This window comes from Gossypium raimondii, chromosome 2 (genome assembly GCF_025698545.1).
Source record: "Gossypium raimondii isolate GPD5lz chromosome 2, ASM2569854v1, whole genome shotgun sequence".
Lineage (NCBI taxonomy): Eukaryota > Viridiplantae > Streptophyta > Magnoliopsida > Malvales > Malvaceae > Gossypium > Gossypium raimondii.
The window spans coordinates 31,946,471-31,966,685 of record NC_068566.1 but is presented as its reverse complement, the minus strand read 5'-3'; the positions used below and the strand labels follow the sequence as shown (position 1 = coordinate 31,966,685).

The following is a 20,215-nucleotide window of genomic DNA, read 5'->3' as shown; positions in this document are numbered from 1 at the left end:
TATATGACAAAATTTGAAGTTTTAAAAAAATAAATAAGTAAATAGTAACAATAATAATATTAATGACGTAATATAAGAACAAAATAAAAAATAAAAAAAATTGGGGGGGCAGATTTGAAAATGAAATAAAAAGATATTAAAGGACTAAAGTAAAACGCGCGTTAAGAAGGAGGGACTGATTGCGAAATATTCCCAACCCCAGCACGCAGCGTTTCAACCCGGACTAAAAAGGAACATGCAGAAAATTCGTGGGGCCAAATTAAAAAATAAATAAACAAGCATAAGGACTAAATTAAAACAGATTAACAATGAGGAGGGACCAAGGACGCAAATAGCCCACTTAACAGAAACGCGCGGATCCCCTAGGCGGGTCGGGTCGCGCATGCGGGTCGGCCACTCTTGAAACGACGCCGTTTTACTCCTTTATTTAAGTCAAATTTTTTTAACCCTCATTTCAGATCTTTCTTTTTTTAAAAAAAAAGAAATCTCCCTCCCCCTCTCTCAACATTTCCAGAAACTGGCCACACGCCGACGAGCTCTCGCGGTGGCTCCGCCGTATCCCCGCCGTAGCGCCGCCATGCCGGAGGGCCAAAAATGCCCCAAACACAAATTTTTTTTAAAAAAAATCCATTTTCCTAAAATATATACCCGATTTGGGTATTTTGAAACCAAAAAACAAAAGAAAAAAAAAAGGAAGGGCCTTTCGGCCTCTGTCACTTCGGCCGCCGCCTAAGCGAAATCCTAATGGGTTTTTGCGGCCTCGAAAAGCAGAGGGGAACTCCCGACGGTGGTGCTATGCCCGGCCACAGGTATGCTCCCTCCTCTTTCTTTTTATTCTATGCACCTTTTTTATTAAAATAGATTTGTAAAAATAATAAATAAATAAAAATGGAAAACAAAGAAAAAACCCCGAAAAGATTTAAATCAACACCTTTTATTGCTTCTAATATTCGTGAAATTGCCAGAAGAGAGAACTATTGTTCATTGTGGCTTTTTATAGCCATTTTACAACTTTTTGTTTCTATTTTCTTGTTTTTTTCTGTTGTATGCTTCTGTTGTCTTCTTGTGCTGGCGTGTTTATAGCTCTCTGCAGGTGTCTGACACGCGTGGAGGGCCAACGATTGGTGACGGTGGCGGTGGCGTGCGTGAGGGAGCCTGGCAGAGCACGCAGCGCTGGGGCTGGGCAGAAGCAGGAGCGGCGGCCAGTAGCTACTAGGGTTCTCTGCTGCTGAAAATTTTTAGTTTCCTGGGCTAGAGTTTTTTATTTTTGGGCCTGTTGAGTGTAATTTGGGCCATTGTTTTTATTTTTTACTGGGCCAGTAAATTTGGGCTTCTACAGTAAATATGAAGAGTAATCTTAGAAGTTTGTAATTTGATAAGTTTTAATTTTGTAATTTTAAAGGATTGACACAATCCTTTAAGAATATCAATTATAGATAAGTTTTATTTTTGACCGTCAATGTATAGTAAACTGTATCGTTGGATTTAGGGAAACTCAATTGTAATAGAGTTTTCCCTTTATTTGTAATTACTCAATTATAATCATTTATGGTAATTAAATACTATTTAAGTATTTACTCAAACATTTGGTGTGCTTTTGCTTTCTTGTGGCTTTTTGTTCTTTCATTACTCTTTTATCTTTGAGTTGCTTCCATTTTAATTTTGGTCTTAGAGAATTTTTATTGAGAATTTCCATAGTTTGAAATCACTCAATGAGTAAGGTTATATTTTGGATTAGGTTATTTAGTCAACTAAGTTTTTTTTTTTAGGTTTTGGGTAATGAGTTTAATTGTTATTGGGTTAATGATTTAATATAAATATAAATATAAATATAAATATAAATATATATAACTATTATTTAACATATATAGTTAATATAATATTTTTATAACATAATATATTCAGGCTTGCCTAAGGCCCAACTCATAAAAACGGGCCTTAAATTTTTTCCAAGCTCATTTTTTAAACTTCGTATTTTGTTTAAATTCTCTCAATTTTCAAACGAACCTTCAAGTCTAGACAGATACCCAGCCAATGAGTAGATCTACTTACGAAACTCTTTAATTGAGTGATAAATTTACTCGTTTAGCATTTTTTTAATTTTAAAATAGTTGGGTTGCATTATGTATAAAAATTTCCATAATAATTGTACAAGCCCAATTTTAGCCCGAGGCCCAAAACCCAAACCAATTAAACCCCCAACTAAACCTACCCAAAAAACCCATTACAAGCCCAATAACAAATCAGGCCTAACCTAATTACATGCCAAAACCCGAATGGCACAAAAGGCCCAATAACCCAATTGGCCCAAAACCCTCTGACCCATTAGTCAAACTAGGGTTTCAGACAGCGACGCATCTACTGACTGTTGAACTTCTGCCGCCGCCGCCTTCTGACGCCGTCGCCTACCACCACCTACTCCATCAATGCCTGCAAAAATGACAGAAAAGAAAGCAGAAACACGTAACAAACAGTGCAAAACAGTAGAAAAAAAACAAAAATACATTCTAAATCGGCTATAAAAGCCTGGAACGAATGCTTGTAGCTTCTTCTTCCTTTTTTCAAGATTTTTCAGAAAATAAAAAAGCAAAAAGCCTTAAGGTGATTTTTTGGATTTCGGTTTTAGATATCTATTTTTGTTCTTTTATTATTTTATTTTATTTTATTTTTTTCTCTATATACGTAAACAAAAGCGAATATAAAATAAAAAAGGGAAGAGGGATACCTGAATCACCTCGTCGTCCCACCGTCTTGGCCGTCGCCAGATTTGAATCAAAAAAAGGGGGCTCTCGGTTTTTGTTGTTTTTTTCTAAAAAAAAATATAGAAAAAAGTTTCAAGGTTAAGAATAGCAAAAACAAAACCAGCAAAAACGGAAAGGTTTTTTTTACATTCTCTTTATTTTTACGAAACCTTTTTCTTTATTTTTTTTAGTTTTAAAAGAAAAGTAGTATATGTACATATGTTGAATATATATAAAAAAGAGGAAACTTACCTGGCATTCGATTGCCATACGCGGCGGCGACGTGGTGGCCCTGTTCGCCGGTTTCTAGGTTCTGGCCGGAGTAGAGGGAGAGAGTTTTGAGAGGATTTTCAAATTTTTTTTAGAAAGAGGGCTGAAATGAATTTTTGAGAAAATTTTTATTTAAATAGGCCCCCAAAATGACGCAGTTTTGGGCATGCCTTTTAGGTATGGGTGAGCAAAACTCGATTCAACTCGAAAAAATCGAAAAAAAATTTGAATTTCGAGTTAAATGAATCGAGTTATTTGAGTTAATCGAGTTATTCGAATCAACTCGAATTTTTTTTCGAATTTCGAGTTCGAATTGAGTTGAGTTTTCGAATTCGAATAACTCGAATAATTCGAATATCAAACTATAATATTTTACATTTTTACCCTAAATTCCCAAACCTTTTTATTTTTCCCTCAAAACTTTTACTCCTTCCCACTTTCCCCGAAAACTTTTACTCCCCTCCCCTCCCAACCCCCCAATCTACCCAAAATCTATTTCCCACCAAAATTTTACTCTCACATTTACTTTTTCTCAAAATTTTACTCCCAAAAACCCTCAAAACCTTTTATTTTGCCCCAAAATTTTTACTCCCTCTCACTTTTCCCCTAAAAGTTTTATTCTCTTCCCATCCCACCTCCCATATACCCCAAACCCTCCCCCCTCCAATTTTTTTTTAATATTTTCCCTCCAAAATTTTACTCCCCCATTTACTTTCCCTTATTCCCCAAAACTTTTTATTTCCCCCCTAAACTTTTACTTCTCATCCTTTACTCTCAAAGAAAAAATCAAAATTATCCAAAAAAAAGTCACTAAGCATAAATAGTAATAATTTTATTTATATCTACTATTTCTATTATTAAATTAAATTTCACATTTTATATTATTTATATTATTGAATTGTTTAGTCATATTGAATATTTATATTAAAATTGAATTATTAATTATGCCATAAAATATTCATGTTAAAATTTTATATTGGTATCAATTTCACATTTTATTTTTAAAATAAATTTTATTAAAAAATCATAGTTTTACATTTAATATATTTTTAATTCCAAAATACATAGTGACAAGAATCAAGATAATTGAAACAACTAAGCAAGCAAAGAAGCTAACGGTATATAAAAATTAATAAATAAATTATGAGGTGATGAAAGTTAATAAAAAATTTGATTAAGGTGGTCAAATTTTATTACGATGGGTGACAATGGTTACAAGGACCCAAAATTATTTTTTAAAATTTAACTCGAACAAATATATTCGATTCGATTCGATTCGAATTCCATCTCACTCGACTCGATTCGAGAAAACTTCAAATAAAGTTAGGATGATAAAAAGAGATTCGAAAACTCGATTAACTCGAAAATTTTCGATTCGATCGAATGCTTACCCCTACTTTTAGGCACCAAAACGGCGTCGTTTTGGTCAAGATCGGACCGACCCGACCCGATCCGCCTAGGATCCATGTGTTTTTGGATAAAAGGGGTTATTTGCGCCCCCAGTCCTTCCGCTTTTGAGGCTGGTTACAATTGGGTCCTATCCCTTTTTACGTTTTTTAATTTTGCAACAGATTTTTCATTTTTCTTTCAATTTGGTCCTTAGACCGTTTTAGAAGGAAAACGCATGGAGCACGCCGTTTAAAGGGTGGGAATAATTTCCCATCCGGTCCTCGCTTGCTTTCAGTAGCTTCCCATTGGGTCCTCTTTCTCTTTATTTATAATTTATACCTTTTAAATCTCATTGTATCTGATTTAGACCAACTTTTTTTGTGTTATCTTTGTTATTTTAGTTATTATCATTCTCATATATATTTACTTTATATTTTTTAGTTTATGTACATATTTATATATCTATATACATTTATTTTATTTTATTTTATTTTTTCATGAATATAGATATATACTTGTATATATATTTTATATATATAGTTTTATATACATATACGTATATATACATACTTACATATACTCTTATATTTAATAAACTTAATATACATATATATATCTTTTCATATTTTTATGATTCTATATATATACATACATGTATATTTCTCTTACATGTACATATATTTTATAATTTTGTCTATTTACTTTATTTTTATTATTGTTTCACTTGATGTTCATTTATTTATTTATTTACTTGTTATGGTATATACATAATTGTTTTGTTTTATTTTTATTTTATTTTTATTTGTTTTTGCTCGTATTATTTTTACTTGCATTATCATACTTGTTATTCCGTCATATATAATTTTACCCGAATTCGTAAACAAGAGAAAATTTTGAAAATAAAGGCAATACTCGGTATTTGGGATCTTCGAGAGGATTAAGCCATAACGTATTGGTTTCTAATTTTCTTTGTTGAATCTAAATAATCGAGAATGCTCGTATTTTAAAAAAATAAATAAAAACTCATTATCGGGAATTCAATTGTTGTGTCCTAACGCATTGGATATGACAGGTTGTTTTCTCGAAACGAGGATTTTTTTTAAAACACAAAAAATAAATAAAAGCAATATTTAATGTTTAGAATTTTGAGAAATTGTGCCCTAACGTATTGGGCTGCGATTTCTTTATCTGACTTAAACAATTGAATATGCTTTTAAATTTTATTGCATGAGTTTTTTAAGGATAAGCTCATCTTTGAGGATATAAAATATCATACCCTAACTCATTGGGTATGCCATTTTCTCTCTCTGAAATGAAAGGGTCTTAACATATAATTTGATTTATATAATTTTTTAATACAAGGATCGTATTTCGAATTTCTTTAAACTTTTCAATCTTCGACACTAAGACATTAATTAATCAACTAGGTACCAATTTTGGGCGTTACGAGGGTGCTAATCCTTCCTCGTACGTAACCGACTCTCGAACCCGTTTTTCTGAATTTCGTGGACCAAAATCATTATTTTAATAAAATTAAATTGTTTATTAAAAACAACCATTTTTCAAGGTTGCCCGATCACACCTTATCAAAAAGGATTGGTGGCGACTCCCGTGTTCGTTTTCGTTTTTTAAAATCCAAGTCGACCCCGGTTTAATCAAAAAATGGTGTCAACAGCTTGGCGACTCCACTGGGGACTAAATAAGAGAGTCAAGCCACAGGTTGATTATTTCTTGTCTTTTTGTCGAAAATGAAAAATTTGGTTCAAATTTACGATCCTTTTGTTGCACGTAGTCTGCATCGTTTTGTTATATCTGCTTTATTTGTTTAAGTCTCGATATAGTTTTTGCATATTGCATTTACATGATCGTTCGATCTTACCCTTTTAAGTGGGAGTGAGAAACTACGCCTTCGTGAGGTTTTCACCTCCCATGGGATAGTGAATCGCTTCCGGGATACATCAGTACCTATGTCTTCGTGAGATTTTCATCTCCGCATGGCCATAGGGAAATGTATTCCCCTGAACTGAACTCAGTCCATATGAGCCTATAATGGGTGAGGATCGAGGACTCTGCTGGTTCGGTTACCCTTACTTTAGAACCAAATCGCATATAATAAGCCCTAAGACCTTACCCTAGGTAGAACCACACCGAATCCCTAGAGGTAACCGGAAACTTGGTAAATCTATGATCATTTTGCTACGTTTTGTCTGTTTTGTTGTTATTACTTCGGTTTATAATCACTCTATTGGTTTGAATTTTTTGATATGTTTCTGCATATTACATTACATAACCGTTCGATTATACCCTTTTAAGTGGGAGTGAGAAGCTATTTCCTTCGTGAGGTCTTCACCTCCGTGCAGGATGGCGGATCACTTTCGGGATACATTTGTACCTATGTCTTCGTGAGATTTTCATCTCCGTGCAGCCATAGGGAAATGTATTCCCCTGAACTGAACTCAGTCCGTATGAGCCTATAATGGGTGAGGATCGAGGAATCTGCCGGTTCAGGTACCCTTACTTTAGAGCCAAGCTGCATATAGTGAGCCCTAATTGCCCATCTTAGAAATAATTACACCAAACCATAGTGGTCTTCCGAGTAGGTGCTCAATTTGTTTCTTTCTTGCTTGCTTTTGTTTAGTAATAATATGTTTTCTTTTGTTTTGGTTATGATCGCATTGCATTTTCATCATAGAAAAGAGGTATTGATTCACGTTCAGTTACTAAATAGAGAGCTTGTCACAGAAAATGAGTTTCTTGATAAAGTGGAAAATAATACGGTCGTCCTAATACAGTCCGAGAAAACGTAACGAGGGAAGGATAAGTGGTGACTTTGCTTCGTTGCTAGAAGATTCAAACTGATGAAGATTATTCGAGAGCTACTAACAGAGCTAATAACGCGAGGACAAATGACCAATGGGTTGCGGCTGGGATCAAGTAAAAATGAGATAGATAATATACCCATTTGAAGACTTCGCAAGATTCGATCTTAACATACGAATTTGAGAAAAAGGATCGATGTATTTACCTCGAGTATTAGGACAAGGTCGTATATGTAAATATCCATTTTATGTAAAGAAATTTGTTTTTTAGTAAAGTTTTCTAGATGGAATTGAATTAGAGTCAACGTCTTTTTTGCATTCATGCATCTGCATTACATTTTATTGCATGCATCAAATTTCACTAAAAGACCCTAATCAAACGAAACATTTCAGAGTCAATGGAAACCAACCTACCAAACCAACGCCCTCACGGTACCCGAACAGAAGCTAAAGGAATGGATCAGAGATTGGAACGATTAGAGCAAATGCAAATACAGATGCAAGAGCAATTAACTAAATTTCAACAAGTATGAAGGACCAGATGCTAGATGTCCAAACAAATCTGATGAGCCAATTAACGGTTAGAAAAAGGAAAAAACCCAGCGGTTCACTTTGGGGATGATGAAGACCCTGCTTATTTTCCAAGCTTTACCCCAACAAACATCCAGGCACAACCAAATACATATCAACAAAGAGTAACTGTTAACGTCTGACCACAATACCAGACTGGTACCTCGACACCGGTGAATTTCTCAACGGGCTTAGGATCCAATCTGAGGAGCAATCTAGTTAAACTTGTTGCCTGTGATGATCCGAAACAAGCAAGGGTAGAATACTTAGATACTGTAAAGGCCTCAAAGAAGAAAATTGATAAAGAGGATAATGCAGGCAAGTATAACAAGGGCTACTCAAAACCAATCATTGTGGACCAGTCAAAGACAAAAACCACTAGCCATCAGGTCCCCCAAAGATAAGAATCTGGCACAAAGAAAAACATTGAGAAGCCTCAATTTGCGCTAATCCCAATGTTGTACTAGGAGCTGTATCAGAGTTTATTTGACGCACATGTTGTTTCCCCTTTCTACTTGAAGCCTGTACAACCTCCGTACCCCAAATGGTACGACACGAATGCACAATGTGCCTATCATGCGGGAATTACGGAGCATTCTATAGAAAATTACACTGCCTTTAAAAAGTTGGTTAAAAGGCTCATCAGTATGGGCATCGTCAAATTTGATGATTCATCCAGTACAGACAATCCGTTATCCAATCACATTGATAATGGGGTGAATACGATGTATGAAAAAGGAGGGAAGTGTTCACATCAATGCCATACATGAGAACACAATTGAAAAATGACCTTATTAGATATCTACCCTTACATACTTGGGGGTGTTTTGAACAATGGGACTGTGGAAGAGATCCCTATATTTTTTAGACCTAACTCAGAGTAATGTCTAAAACACGCTTATTGCTCTAAGCCTAGGAGCAGTAAGAATCCTTTTGTGAGATAGGCTTATGTTCAATATCTTTATTTCAATAAAATACATCTTTGTTCTTCACTTTGAGCAAATATTCTTTTATTGTTTCCATTTCATTCATAATCATACTATACAGATAAATATTCTTAGATTCTTTTATTCTTTTGATCTACTTTCGTACCTATAACAGGTCTCTAGATATTAGTAATATGAGCGACACTGTTATTAACTCAGAACCTCCTTTTGAGTAGAATATGTGTCTAAATTAAACCTTAGGACTTTGGAGATAACTGAGACTATAGCTTATCTCCTGATTTGTTAAGGATGGGAGAACAAGATCCTACCTTACAAAGAATCAATGGAAGCCATGGCCTTTCTCTATGTGGGGCACAAATGTCATAGGACCGATCTCGTCTAAGGTTTTTGACGGTTATCTTTATGATCATCAATTGCCTCACTGAGTGGGCAGAAGCTGCTTCATATGCCAATGACGTAAAGTCAACAGTCTGTGAATTCTCGAAAAACCATATGTCAGTATGGAATGCCAAAAAGGAGCACATCTAACAATGCACTAAAATTGAACAATGGCACGATATCAGAAGTTTGCAGTCTACTCAATGTTAACACATTTCGCCCCAAAATGCAGGGTGCAGTGGGAGCAAAAACAAAACAAAAAAGAGAGAAAAACTGCTACTGGGGCAACACATTGGCTTATCGCAGTTTAGCTCATTCCTTCTCTCCGAGTGTTGGATCAGATCTCGATTGAAGAGAAATGTTCAAAGTTATCCGTCTTGGTCAAATGCACCAAAAATAAAAGACATGAGCTCACCAAAGAAGGTTAGCCTTAGAGAGTTCCATGAGGGGGACCTAGCATCGAAAAAAATCCTCCCCATACAAAAAGGGCTTTAGAAGAAAGAGGATATCAAACTAAAAAGGACCTTATGTGGAAGGTTTTATCTAGAGAAGTGTTGATTTTGACTAGAAAGGATAGCAAGGACTTACCTGATCCTACGAGTTCGAATTCAATCAAAGAATGTTAAAAAAAGAAAAAAAAGAAAAGAAAAAAAGAAAAGAAAAGAAGAAAAAGAAAAGAAAAAGTAGAGGCCAAGGTGAAAACCCGCAATGGACGCCTTGAGACCAAAGGGGTTTTGAATTGAAAACCCAGGAATGGGCAATTCAAATTTTGATCAAAGGTGGGGCATGCGGTAGCCTTGTCCTCTCTGAATTAGCAAGAAGGTGAGACGCTACATCTCGAGGCATCAACAAAATCTTCTAGACACATATCAAGTTCAAAAGGGTCCTCAAGAAGTTTAGGCAGAGAAACTCATATTACGATATCTGAGGCACCTATTTCTATTTTATTCGTTTTCGTATTTTGGCAAAATATGCCATCTTGATCAATTTATTCTCATTTCGTATCTTGGAAAAATTTGTTATCTTGATTAATTTATTCATTTCGAACTTTGCTCTCAACAAAATTCCATCTTATCCATTTTAATAATCTTTTTCAAGCATTTTTCATTGAAATAATGATTAATGGACTGATAATACTCAAGCAGAAGAAGTTCTACATATTACTCTGAAGGTTTCTAAATAGTATAAGGACCTAAAATAGGACTATTGTTTAGAACACACCAAGTTTAAAGGTTGAAATATCTAAGAAGGAAAAGTCTAAATTAAGACCATCCTTTTGGATTTTGTTGTCCAAACATTGATGGAACAAAATGACAAGATGTCGTGTTGGTGACAAAGCTTCAATGAACAAACCAGCAATGATTACCGAGTGAAAAGAAGAGGTTTCTCGGAAGATAAAGTTCTACAATTATGCATAAACATTTGGTACAACACCCTGGGAATGGTGTAGGAGACCAAAGAAATTCAGATCCTGTATCCCTGAATTGCAGTAGGAGAGGATTGGGAAAGAGTCAGATCTTATTCTCAGTGGGAGGAGGATGGTTCAAATTTTATGTCCCAAAGTTACAGTGGATTGAACTTTGAAGATTACAGTGGGGGCAATCCGGTTAAGTAAGATACGAGAGTTACCAACCAGACAAGATATCATTCTGACGGTAATAAAGCTTTATTGAACAACGAGCAATGGCAACCTAAGCGTTAAAGAGGGATCATTCTCATGACATTTCTACATTCATGCAAATATCATTCATACATATCTAGTGAAGAGTATTTGATTCATTTTGATTATGACATCCAAATCACTAGGCATAAATAAGTCCATGAAATGGATTTTACATATCATGTTTCCTAGAGAACAGATTAATGAAGTTACCCATACCCCTGAAGTTGCAGTGGGATGGATTGGAGTCATCATATCCAGCCTGACCTCCCCGAGTTTGCAGCGGAGCAGACTGAAGATAGCAGATCTTGTCTTCCTGTATTGGCAGCAAAGCAGATCGAAGACACCAGCCTCGCCTCTTTGAGTTTGCAGTGGAGTAGACTGTAGATAGCAGATCTTATCAAATCGAATCTTATCTCTCCGGAGTTGCAGTAGAGCAGATTATATCAAACCTTATCTCTCTGAAGTTGCAGTAGAGTAGGTTGAAATAACAAACCTTATCCCTTTGAAGTTGCAGTGGGGCAGGTTGAAGATATAATTCCTATCTCCCTGAAGTTACAGTGGAGCAGGCTAAAGCTATTAATCCTATCTCCCTAAAGTTGCATTGAAGCGGATTAAAGCGATGAATCCTATACCTTTGAAGTTGCAGAGGGTTGGATTAAATTTTATCATATCAAATCTTATCTCCCCAAGGTCGCAAGGAAGTAGGTTAAAGCAATAAGTCTTATCTCCCTGAAGTTGCAGTGGAGCAGATTAAAACATCAAAGTCTTATTTCCCTGGCGTTGCAATGGAGCAGGCTAAAACCACAAATCTCGTCTCCCAGAAGTTGTGACAGAGTAGATTGAAGCTACAAGTCGTATCTCTTTGAAGTTGCAGTGGAGTGGATTGAAGCAACAAGACACAGTGGACTGGAATAAAGCTACCTGAAGAAGAGAAACACCAGAACGAGTCAAGAATCAGTGATACCGGACAAAATTGGTTTTTCTTAGTCTTTGCTCTGTTCTTATTATACGACAACGAGTAAAGAGGGGTAGCTGTACAAGCCCAATTTTAGCCCGGGGCCCAAAACCAAACCAATTAAACGCCCAAACTAAACCTACCCAAAAAACCCATTACAAGCCCAATAACAAATCAGACCTAACCCAATTGCATGCCAAAACCCGAATGGCCCAAAAGGCCCAATAACCTAATTGGCTTAAAACCCTCTAATCCATTAGTCAAACTAGGGTTTCAGAAAGTCTGAAACCCTAGCGACGCATCTACTGACTGTTGGACTTCTGTCGCTGTTGCCTTCTGACGCCATCGCCTGCCACCACCTACTCCATCAACGCCTGCAAAAATGACAGAAAAAAAAGTAGAAATACGCAACAAACAGTGCAAAACAGTAGAAAAAAACAAAAATGCATTGTAAATCGGCTATAAAAGCCTGGAACGAATGCTTGTAGCTTCTTCTTCCTTTTTTTCAAGATTTTTCAGAAAATAAAAAAGTAAAAAGCCTTAAGGTGATTTTTTGGATTTCGGTTTTAGATATCTATTTTTGTTCTTTTATTTTTTAATTTATTTTATTTTTTTCTCTGTATACGTAAACGAAAGCAAATATAAAATAAAAAAGGGAAGAGGGATACCTGAATCACCCTGTCATCCCACCGTCTTGGCCGTCGCTGGATTTGAATCGAAAAAGGGAGGGCTCTCGGTTTTTGTTGTTTATTTTTCTCAAAAAAAATATAGAAAAAAGTTTCAAGGTTAAGAATAGCAAAAACAATACCAGCAAAAATGAAAAGGTTTTTTTTTTACTTTCTCTTTATTTTTACGAAGCCTTTTTCTTTATTTTTTTAGTTTAAAAAGAAAAGTAGTATATGTACATACGTTGAACATATATAAAAAAGAGGAAACTTACCTGGCGTTCGATCGCCATACGCGGCGACGACGTGGCGGCCCTGTTCGCCGTTTTTGGGTTCTGGCCGAAGTAGAGGGAGAGAGTTTTGAGAGGATTTTCAGTTTTTTTAGAAAGATGGCTGAAATAAATTTTTGAGAAAATTTTTATTTAAATAGGCCCCCAAAATGACGCAGTTTTGGGCATGCCTTTTAGGCACCAAAACGATGTCGTTTTAGTCTGGATCAGACCGACCCGACCCAAACCGCCTAGGATCCGCGTGTTTCTGGATAAAAGGGGTTATTTGCGCCCCCAATCCTTCTGCTTTTGAGGCTGGTTACAATTGGGTCCTATCCCTTTTTACGTTTTTTAATTTTGCCACAGATTTTTCATTTTTCTTTCAATTTGGTCCTTAGACCGTTTTAGAAGGAAAACGCATGGAACGACGCCGTTTAAAGGGCTGGGAATAATTGCCCATCTGGTCCTCGCCCATTTCCAGCGCTTCCCATTGGGTCATCTTTCTCTTTATTTATAATTTATACCTTTTAAATCTCATTGTATCCTGATTTAGTCCAACTTTTTTTTTGTGTTATCTTTGTTATTTTAGTTATTATCATTCTCATATATATTTACTTTATATTTTTTTAGTTTATGTACATATTTATATATCTATATACATTTTTTATTTTATTTCTTTCATGAATATTGATATATACTTGTTTATATATTTTATATATATAGTTTTATATACATATACGTATATATACATACTTACATATACTCTTATATTTAAAAACTTAATATACATATATATATCTTTTTCATATTTTTTTATGATTCTATATATATACATACATGTATATTTCTCTTACATGTACATATATTTTATAATTTTTTGTCTATTTTCTTTATTTTTATTATTGTTTCACTTGATGTTCATTTATTTATTTGCTTATATGCCCATTATTATCCTAAAAATGTTTTAACTTTTATTTGTTTATTTACTTGTTATGGTATATACATAATTGTTTTGTTTTATTTTTATTTTGTTTTTATTTGTTTTTGCTCGTATTATTTTTACTTGAATTATCATACTTGTTATTCCGTCATATATAATTTTACCCGAACTCGTAAACAAGAGAAAATTTTGAAAATAAAGGCATTACTCAGTATTTGGGATCTTCGAGAGGATTGAGCCCTAACGTATTGGGTTCCAATTTTCTTTGTTGAATCTAAATAATCGAGAATGCTCGTATTTTAAAAAATAAATAAAAACTCATTATTGGGAATTCAATCGTTGTGTCCTAACGCATTGGATATGACAGGTTGTTTTCTCGAAACGAGAATTTTTTTTAAAACACAAAAAATAAATAAAAGCAATATTCAATGTTTAGAATTTTGAGAAATTGTGCCCTAACGTATTGGGCTGCGATTTCTTCATCTGACTTAAACAATTGAATATCCTTTTAAATTTTATTGCATGAGTTTTTTAAGGACAAGCTCATCTTTGAGGATGTAAAATATCATACCCTTACTCATTAGGTATGTCATTTTCTCTCTCTGAAATGAGAGGGTCTTAACATATAATTTGATTTATATAAGTTTTTAATACAATGATCGTATTTTGAATTTCTTTAAACTTTTCAATCTTCGACACTAAGACATTAATTAATCAACTAGGTACCAATTTTGGGCGTTACGATGGTGCTAATCCTTCCTCGTACGTAACCGACTCCCGAACCCGTTTTTCTGAATTTCGTGGACCAAAATCGTTGTTTTAATAAAATTAAATTATTTATTAAAAACAACCATTTTTCAAGGTTGCCCGATCACACCTTATCAAAAAGGATTGGTGGCGACTCCCGTGTTCGTTTTCGTTTTTTGAAATCCAAGTCGACCCCGGTTTTATCAAAAAAATGGTGTCAACAATAAGTATCATAAATTTAATTGCAATAATTAACAAAATATAATATATCAAAATTTAATTTAAATTTAATAATTAACAAGTATAATATATTAAAACAAATATTATTAATTGGATTTTAATGATATATTTATACTTGTTTCTTTTTGGATGATATAAGGAAACAATAAATCCTCATGCGTAAATGAAAATACCTATAATTATAGTAATACCAACTTGGAAATGAAAATACCTCCATAAAAGCAAAACTCAATTAGTTATATACTCTCGATGTAATTTTAGACTTCATAAGCAAAACTATAAGGTTGACAAATATCATATAGAGATATACTAAAATATTTTAGAAAAATTGTCATGTGCTATTTTTTATTCCATAAGCAACTTTAAAAATTTTATGTGTCTTTCTTTTAAATATTTATTACCCCATAAAATATTTGTCAACTTTCTACTTTGCTTATGAGTCTAAAATTCCCATTATAATAAAAAAATATGAGGAGTATTTACTATTTATTTTATTTATATTTTGAAAAATAATAACCCACTAAAATAACATTGCCACATAAAAACTTAGGGTGTGTTTCGCTTCAGGAAATAAGAGTCTGTTTTCATTTTTATTTATTAGAAATTGAAAAACAATGAAGTATTTGGTTAAAATTTTGAAAATATTTTTAAAAAAGAAATGAAAATTTTCGAAAAGCAGAGAATAACAGAAAAGAACATGTTTTCTTTTTAATAATAATGTTTTGAAAAATGAAAAGTTGAAAACAATGAATTATGCATTAAATTTACTTTATATGGAGTCCTTTTAGAAGTTACTTTTTATTTTCATAACCTTTAAACATTTTTAATAAGGATTATTATCTTCTACATTCTATGGGTTGATATAATTTATTTTTAGGTATAGTAAAATAATAATTAAATATTAGTTTCTTTTCTTTCTTTTTAATTTCACAAACAGACATGAAAATTTGACTAGTGTCACTTATTATTATTATTTTACTATATCTCATACGACACTTGTCAGTCCCTTAATCATGTTTGTGGAGTCTAAAAACTCTGTTGGCAGTAAACCAAATAATTTCCCTTAAATAATTAAAAAAAACACTTGGCATCATCTTAGACATGTTTGTGGAGGTTTTTTTTTTTTTTAATTTCACGCCATGGATAGAATAATTACCCTTTTAATAAGTTATACTTTAATTTAAGAGAAATTTTTGGTATACTACCAAGTGAAGTTTTTAAACCCACAAGGTTGCCTTATAGGGATATAGTAAAATACTTTTAAAAAATTTAAAAAGAGACGAATGTGTTGTGGAATAAAAAAGTGAATTGTCAAGATATCAAATACTCACTCTTAGTCTAATTATTTACTTATTTTTCATTTATAGTATGAAAAATATATACCAAACACGTTTTACTATTTTCATTATTGAAAACAAATTTCTATTTTTATTTACCAAACCTATTTTTTCAAGTTTCGAAAATAAAATGAAAATTATTTTCTGAAAATAAAACGGAAATCAAACGCACCTTACTTTCCTATTTTTAAATTTCAAATTATTTTTATTTGAAAAATATATTTTAAATTAATATTGAAAAAATCAAATTAATCAAATTTAAAAACTTCTCATCATCTATATTAATCCTTATTTGTATAAAATCTTCAAATTAACTCAACCCCGTTAAAAAATAGATTGTGATTTAAATTTGTGACACACTTATAAAAATATTAAAAATAACTTCTCGTCGTTTAAAAGAATTTCTCTGAATTACTTTTCAAAATCTACCCAATTTGTAAAAATTAAGTTATCCTACTTTTTATTATTTAAAATCAATTTTAAATTTGGATTAAATTGTCCTGTCACCTATAATTTAGAAGGAAATTTAAAATTGGAAGGAGAAGAAATGTGAAATTAAATAGAGTGAAGGGAGTAAGAGCAAATTTTAAGGCATTTGATTATGAAATGTAATTTCAGGTGTGTTGAAAATCTAAGTATATATATTTATACATATTTACTTAGCATTCTCCATCTTTTACTGAGTCCTTTTTTTAGCAATCCAACAAATCCGCTGATATCAGACCTGTTCAGCTCAATTTGCTACCCTTTTCAGTTTCATCTTTCAACAATAATCTCTCTCTCTAATCCCTTTTCTTCTTCTTCTTCTTCTTCTTCTTCTTCTTCATTCTTCTTTTCTTTCATCAATTTATCTGACCATTTCATTGATTCCTCAACACACACACACACACACACACACACTTGAAATGCAACCATGACCCTCAAGGGTGGCGCCACCAGTGCCTGCGCCGCATGCAAGTACCAACGCCGTAAGTGCATCCCTGAATGTCTTCTTGCCCCTTATTTCCCCGCCGATCAAACCAAAGTCTTTCAAAACGCTCATAAATTGTTCGGCGTTAGCAATATTGTTAAGATACTACGAAGCTTAGATCCTTCCCAACATGCCGAAGCAATGCGTTCCATCAAATATCAAGCCAATGTCCGTGATCGCTTCCCGGTTTACGGTTGTTTGGGTGTCATTCGTCAGCTTTATTATCAGATTCAGATGTTGGAAGAGGAAATGCATACCGTACTTACACAACTCGAGATGTATAGACAACACCATCATCACCAACAACAACAACAGCAACATCAGCACCAGCACCAAATTTCATCAATGGCGGACGATGTCATTTCTCAGTTAGAACTCGGCATGGCACCCTCTAACAATGCTCTTCCTCTCTTTAATCAAGTTACTCATCAACCCTACACTATGCAAAACACTTACTCCTCCTCAGACATCGATTCTCCTCCTAAAGACAATGTAGAAAACAATTCTTTGTGGATCCAACATCTTTTTTTCGACACTAATAATCACGGTACTAGCAACAATGATAGTCCCATTGCCATTCAATCTCAGTTATTGGTCCCTAACTCCGAACCCTTAGCCGATACTCAACACCAAGTGGTTCAAGATTACGATGAAATTCATCCCTTTTTCGATTCCATCGACGACAGACAATCTTATATTGATACCAAAGATGCCGAAGACTCCAGCAGGTAACAACAACCACCATCTAATTTCTTTAAACATTCAGACAAAACCGATATTTTTTTATTCATAATTTATGATTGGAGAAATGAATATAGAGCAAAATGCAGTTCAGAAGAATCACTCAAAGAGACAACGCAATTAATGGTGGGGAATGTTGGAAGCAAAGATTTGAAAAGTGCAGCTGCTTGTTTCAGTCTCACCAGTGTCAGCTGATCAGCTGCCACCCAAAAAAACTAGTACTGCAACTCCCATTCCTTTCTTCTTTTTCTTTTTCTTTTTTCTTAATCAGATCTTATATAGTGCACATCCCACAATTTTGAGTTTTTTTTTTCTTTATTGTAAAGTTTTAATATATATTATATACATATATATATATATATATATTTGGTAATTTTGGTAAATGATTTTACATTCAGTATTCACACTGCTGAAATAAGTGTTAATTCTTTTTTCACTAGATAATAATAAACTTCCTTTTCCCAAGTTTAGATGATTATAGCCATTTACATCATCCTTTTGTAAGTATTTGTGTTGCATATTGGATAGGGATACTTTGATATTGGGTTAAATTTAATTCATTAAATTTTTTATCCATTAACTTTTTCATTTATGAATCATCATTATTCATAGCTTGGTTCATGAATATAATTCTCCAAAACTCTCTAAATAAATAATTATAATAATTTTTATTAAGTTCATATATTATTATTATTAGATATTTTATCACTTGAATCTAATTTAATTTGGTGTGGATAGTATCTGAATATGATATTTCTTTGTGGAATTCTTGCTTAATTTTATTTTTATCTTTAAATAAATTTGATTTAACAAATTTCATTTTAAAAGATTTGAATCTTCACTAAAATATTATGCATACTTATTCAAAAATATTATAAAATCAATTTGATATGTTATTTAAAATATAAATGCTAAATATAATTAGTTTATTTGATAAATATAATTTTATATTTTATATTTTTCATTTTCAAATTTTCAAATATGTTTGGATATAAATTTGCTTTTGAATAATCATTGAGTGTCTAATTGTGTTCACCATATGTGTCTTATAACGTAGGTGCAATGTCAAAAATTGTGTGATGAGATTTAAGATTAAAAATTTTGTATTAAAATTATTTTTAATTTTTAGAAGAAAAAATTTATTAGGCTAAAAAGAATTAAATTGAATTAATAAGATTTGAAAGGACTAAGTTGGAATTATATAATTTTATGGAGTGAGCCTAAATATATATATATATATATATATTGAAATAAACCTTAATTGTTGAAAAACATAAATTCAAAATTCAAATATTAAACTAGAAATAAAAAATTATCACTTATAATTAGACCTGATCATGGGTCGGGCCACTCGCCCTGACCCGAAGGCCTGCCTGAAATGTGGGAGGGTTTGGGTAAGGTATTTTTGGCCCGGGCCTGGCTCGGTCCGAATTTACTAAAAGACAAAAAAAATCTTCTCTTTTTTTTTGTTTTTGAACTTTATTTTCTGGTTGTTTTCTCCCTATTTTGCTACCACTTTACTATTATGTTGTTGCTATTTTATTGTTATTGTTTGGATATTGTATAAAACTTATTTTATTGTTAATTTTGTTATTATTTTAAAGACATTTGTTAATTTTGTTATTATTTTAAAGGCATTTGTTAATTTTGTTATTATTTTAGAGGCATTTGCTTGTTAAGTTGTATTTATCTTAGTGTTATTTAAGTCTAAATATTTTTTAAAATTTATTTTCAATTTGTTGAGAAGTATTTATTTTGATGTTTTTAGTATTTTTGATTTATTATATATATTTAAAAATTATATAAGAATAATATAAAAAATTAATATGGGCGGACCGGGTCGGGGATAGGATTTTCGGGCCCGGTCGAGCTTGGGCCTAGTAAATGAGCCTAAATTTTTAGTTGAGCTTGGCCCGAACCTGGCCCGACCCAACCCATGAGCACCTCTACTTATAATTGATAGTTTACTTTTAGGAGAAAATTTATTGAATAAATAGATATGTAATTAGATCTGATTATGGGTCGGATTAACCGTCCAAGTTCGGGAGAACTGATATTGTTGTTACCTTCATTTTCTTCAGTTTTTTTTTTCTTGTGTAGCTTTGTGAAGAGTGAGAACTCCATTTCAGTTTCATCTAATTTTCATGCTATTTCAGTATCTGGTGATAGTTTTGGTGCTAGTTCAATAATTGCTGATATGTTGGTATTGGCTTATGTGAACAATATGAAAAGTCATTTAGCATTTGAAGCTTTTAAGAGAGCTGGTGACTATGGCTTTAAGTTGTCAGCTGCATCTTGTAATCCTCTATTGAGAGCTTTGGTGAAGGAGGATAAGATTGTAGATGTGGAGTATGTGTATAAAGAGATTATTAGAAGGGGAATTAAAGTTAATGCAATAACTTTTAATACGGTGATCAATGGACTGTGTAAATGTTTATTCAGGAAATGAAAGCATGGGGGGTCTTGCCAGATGTAATTACCTATAATGCTCTTTATCTCTGGTTATTGCAAGAAAGGTAGGATGTATAAAGCTGATGCTATTTTGAAGCGGCTAAAGCCTTCTTTGTATATATA

At 33.0% G+C, this 20,215-nt stretch overlaps 1 protein-coding gene and 1 long non-coding RNA gene across 2 annotated transcripts; both read left to right on the top strand.

Moving 5' to 3' along the window:
- The first annotated feature begins 462 nt into the window (after window positions 1–462).
- On the top strand, window positions 463–1,460 carry LOC128036244 (uncharacterized). The gene is made up of 2 exons (XR_008193037.1): window positions 463–809; window positions 1,094–1,460. It is a non-coding gene; the product is annotated as an uncharacterized LOC128036244 (long non-coding RNA).
- Window positions 1,461–16,843: 15,383 nt separating this feature from the next.
- Window positions 16,844–17,919, top strand: LOC105788114 (LOB domain-containing protein 27). Its single transcript, XM_012614848.2, has 2 exons — window positions 16,844–17,628; window positions 17,731–17,919. The coding sequence occupies exons 1-2, from the start codon at window positions 16,844–16,846 to the stop codon at window positions 17,834–17,836; spliced, it is 891 nt and encodes a 296-aa protein (XP_012470302.1). The 3' UTR covers window positions 17,837–17,919.
- Window positions 17,920–20,215: the final 2,296 nt, after the last annotated feature.

What these genes read in the sequence shown, in the direction of transcription:
- LOC105788114 (XM_012614848.2), top strand. Translation starts at nt 16,844, where the DNA reads ATGACCCTCAAGGGTGGCGCCACCAGTGCCTGCGCCGCATGCAAGTAC. An exon ending in GATGCCGAAGACTCCAGCAG is followed by an intron (nt 17,629 to 17,730) that starts GTAACAACAACC and finishes AGCAAAATGCAG; the next exon opens with TTCAGAAGAATCACTCAAAG.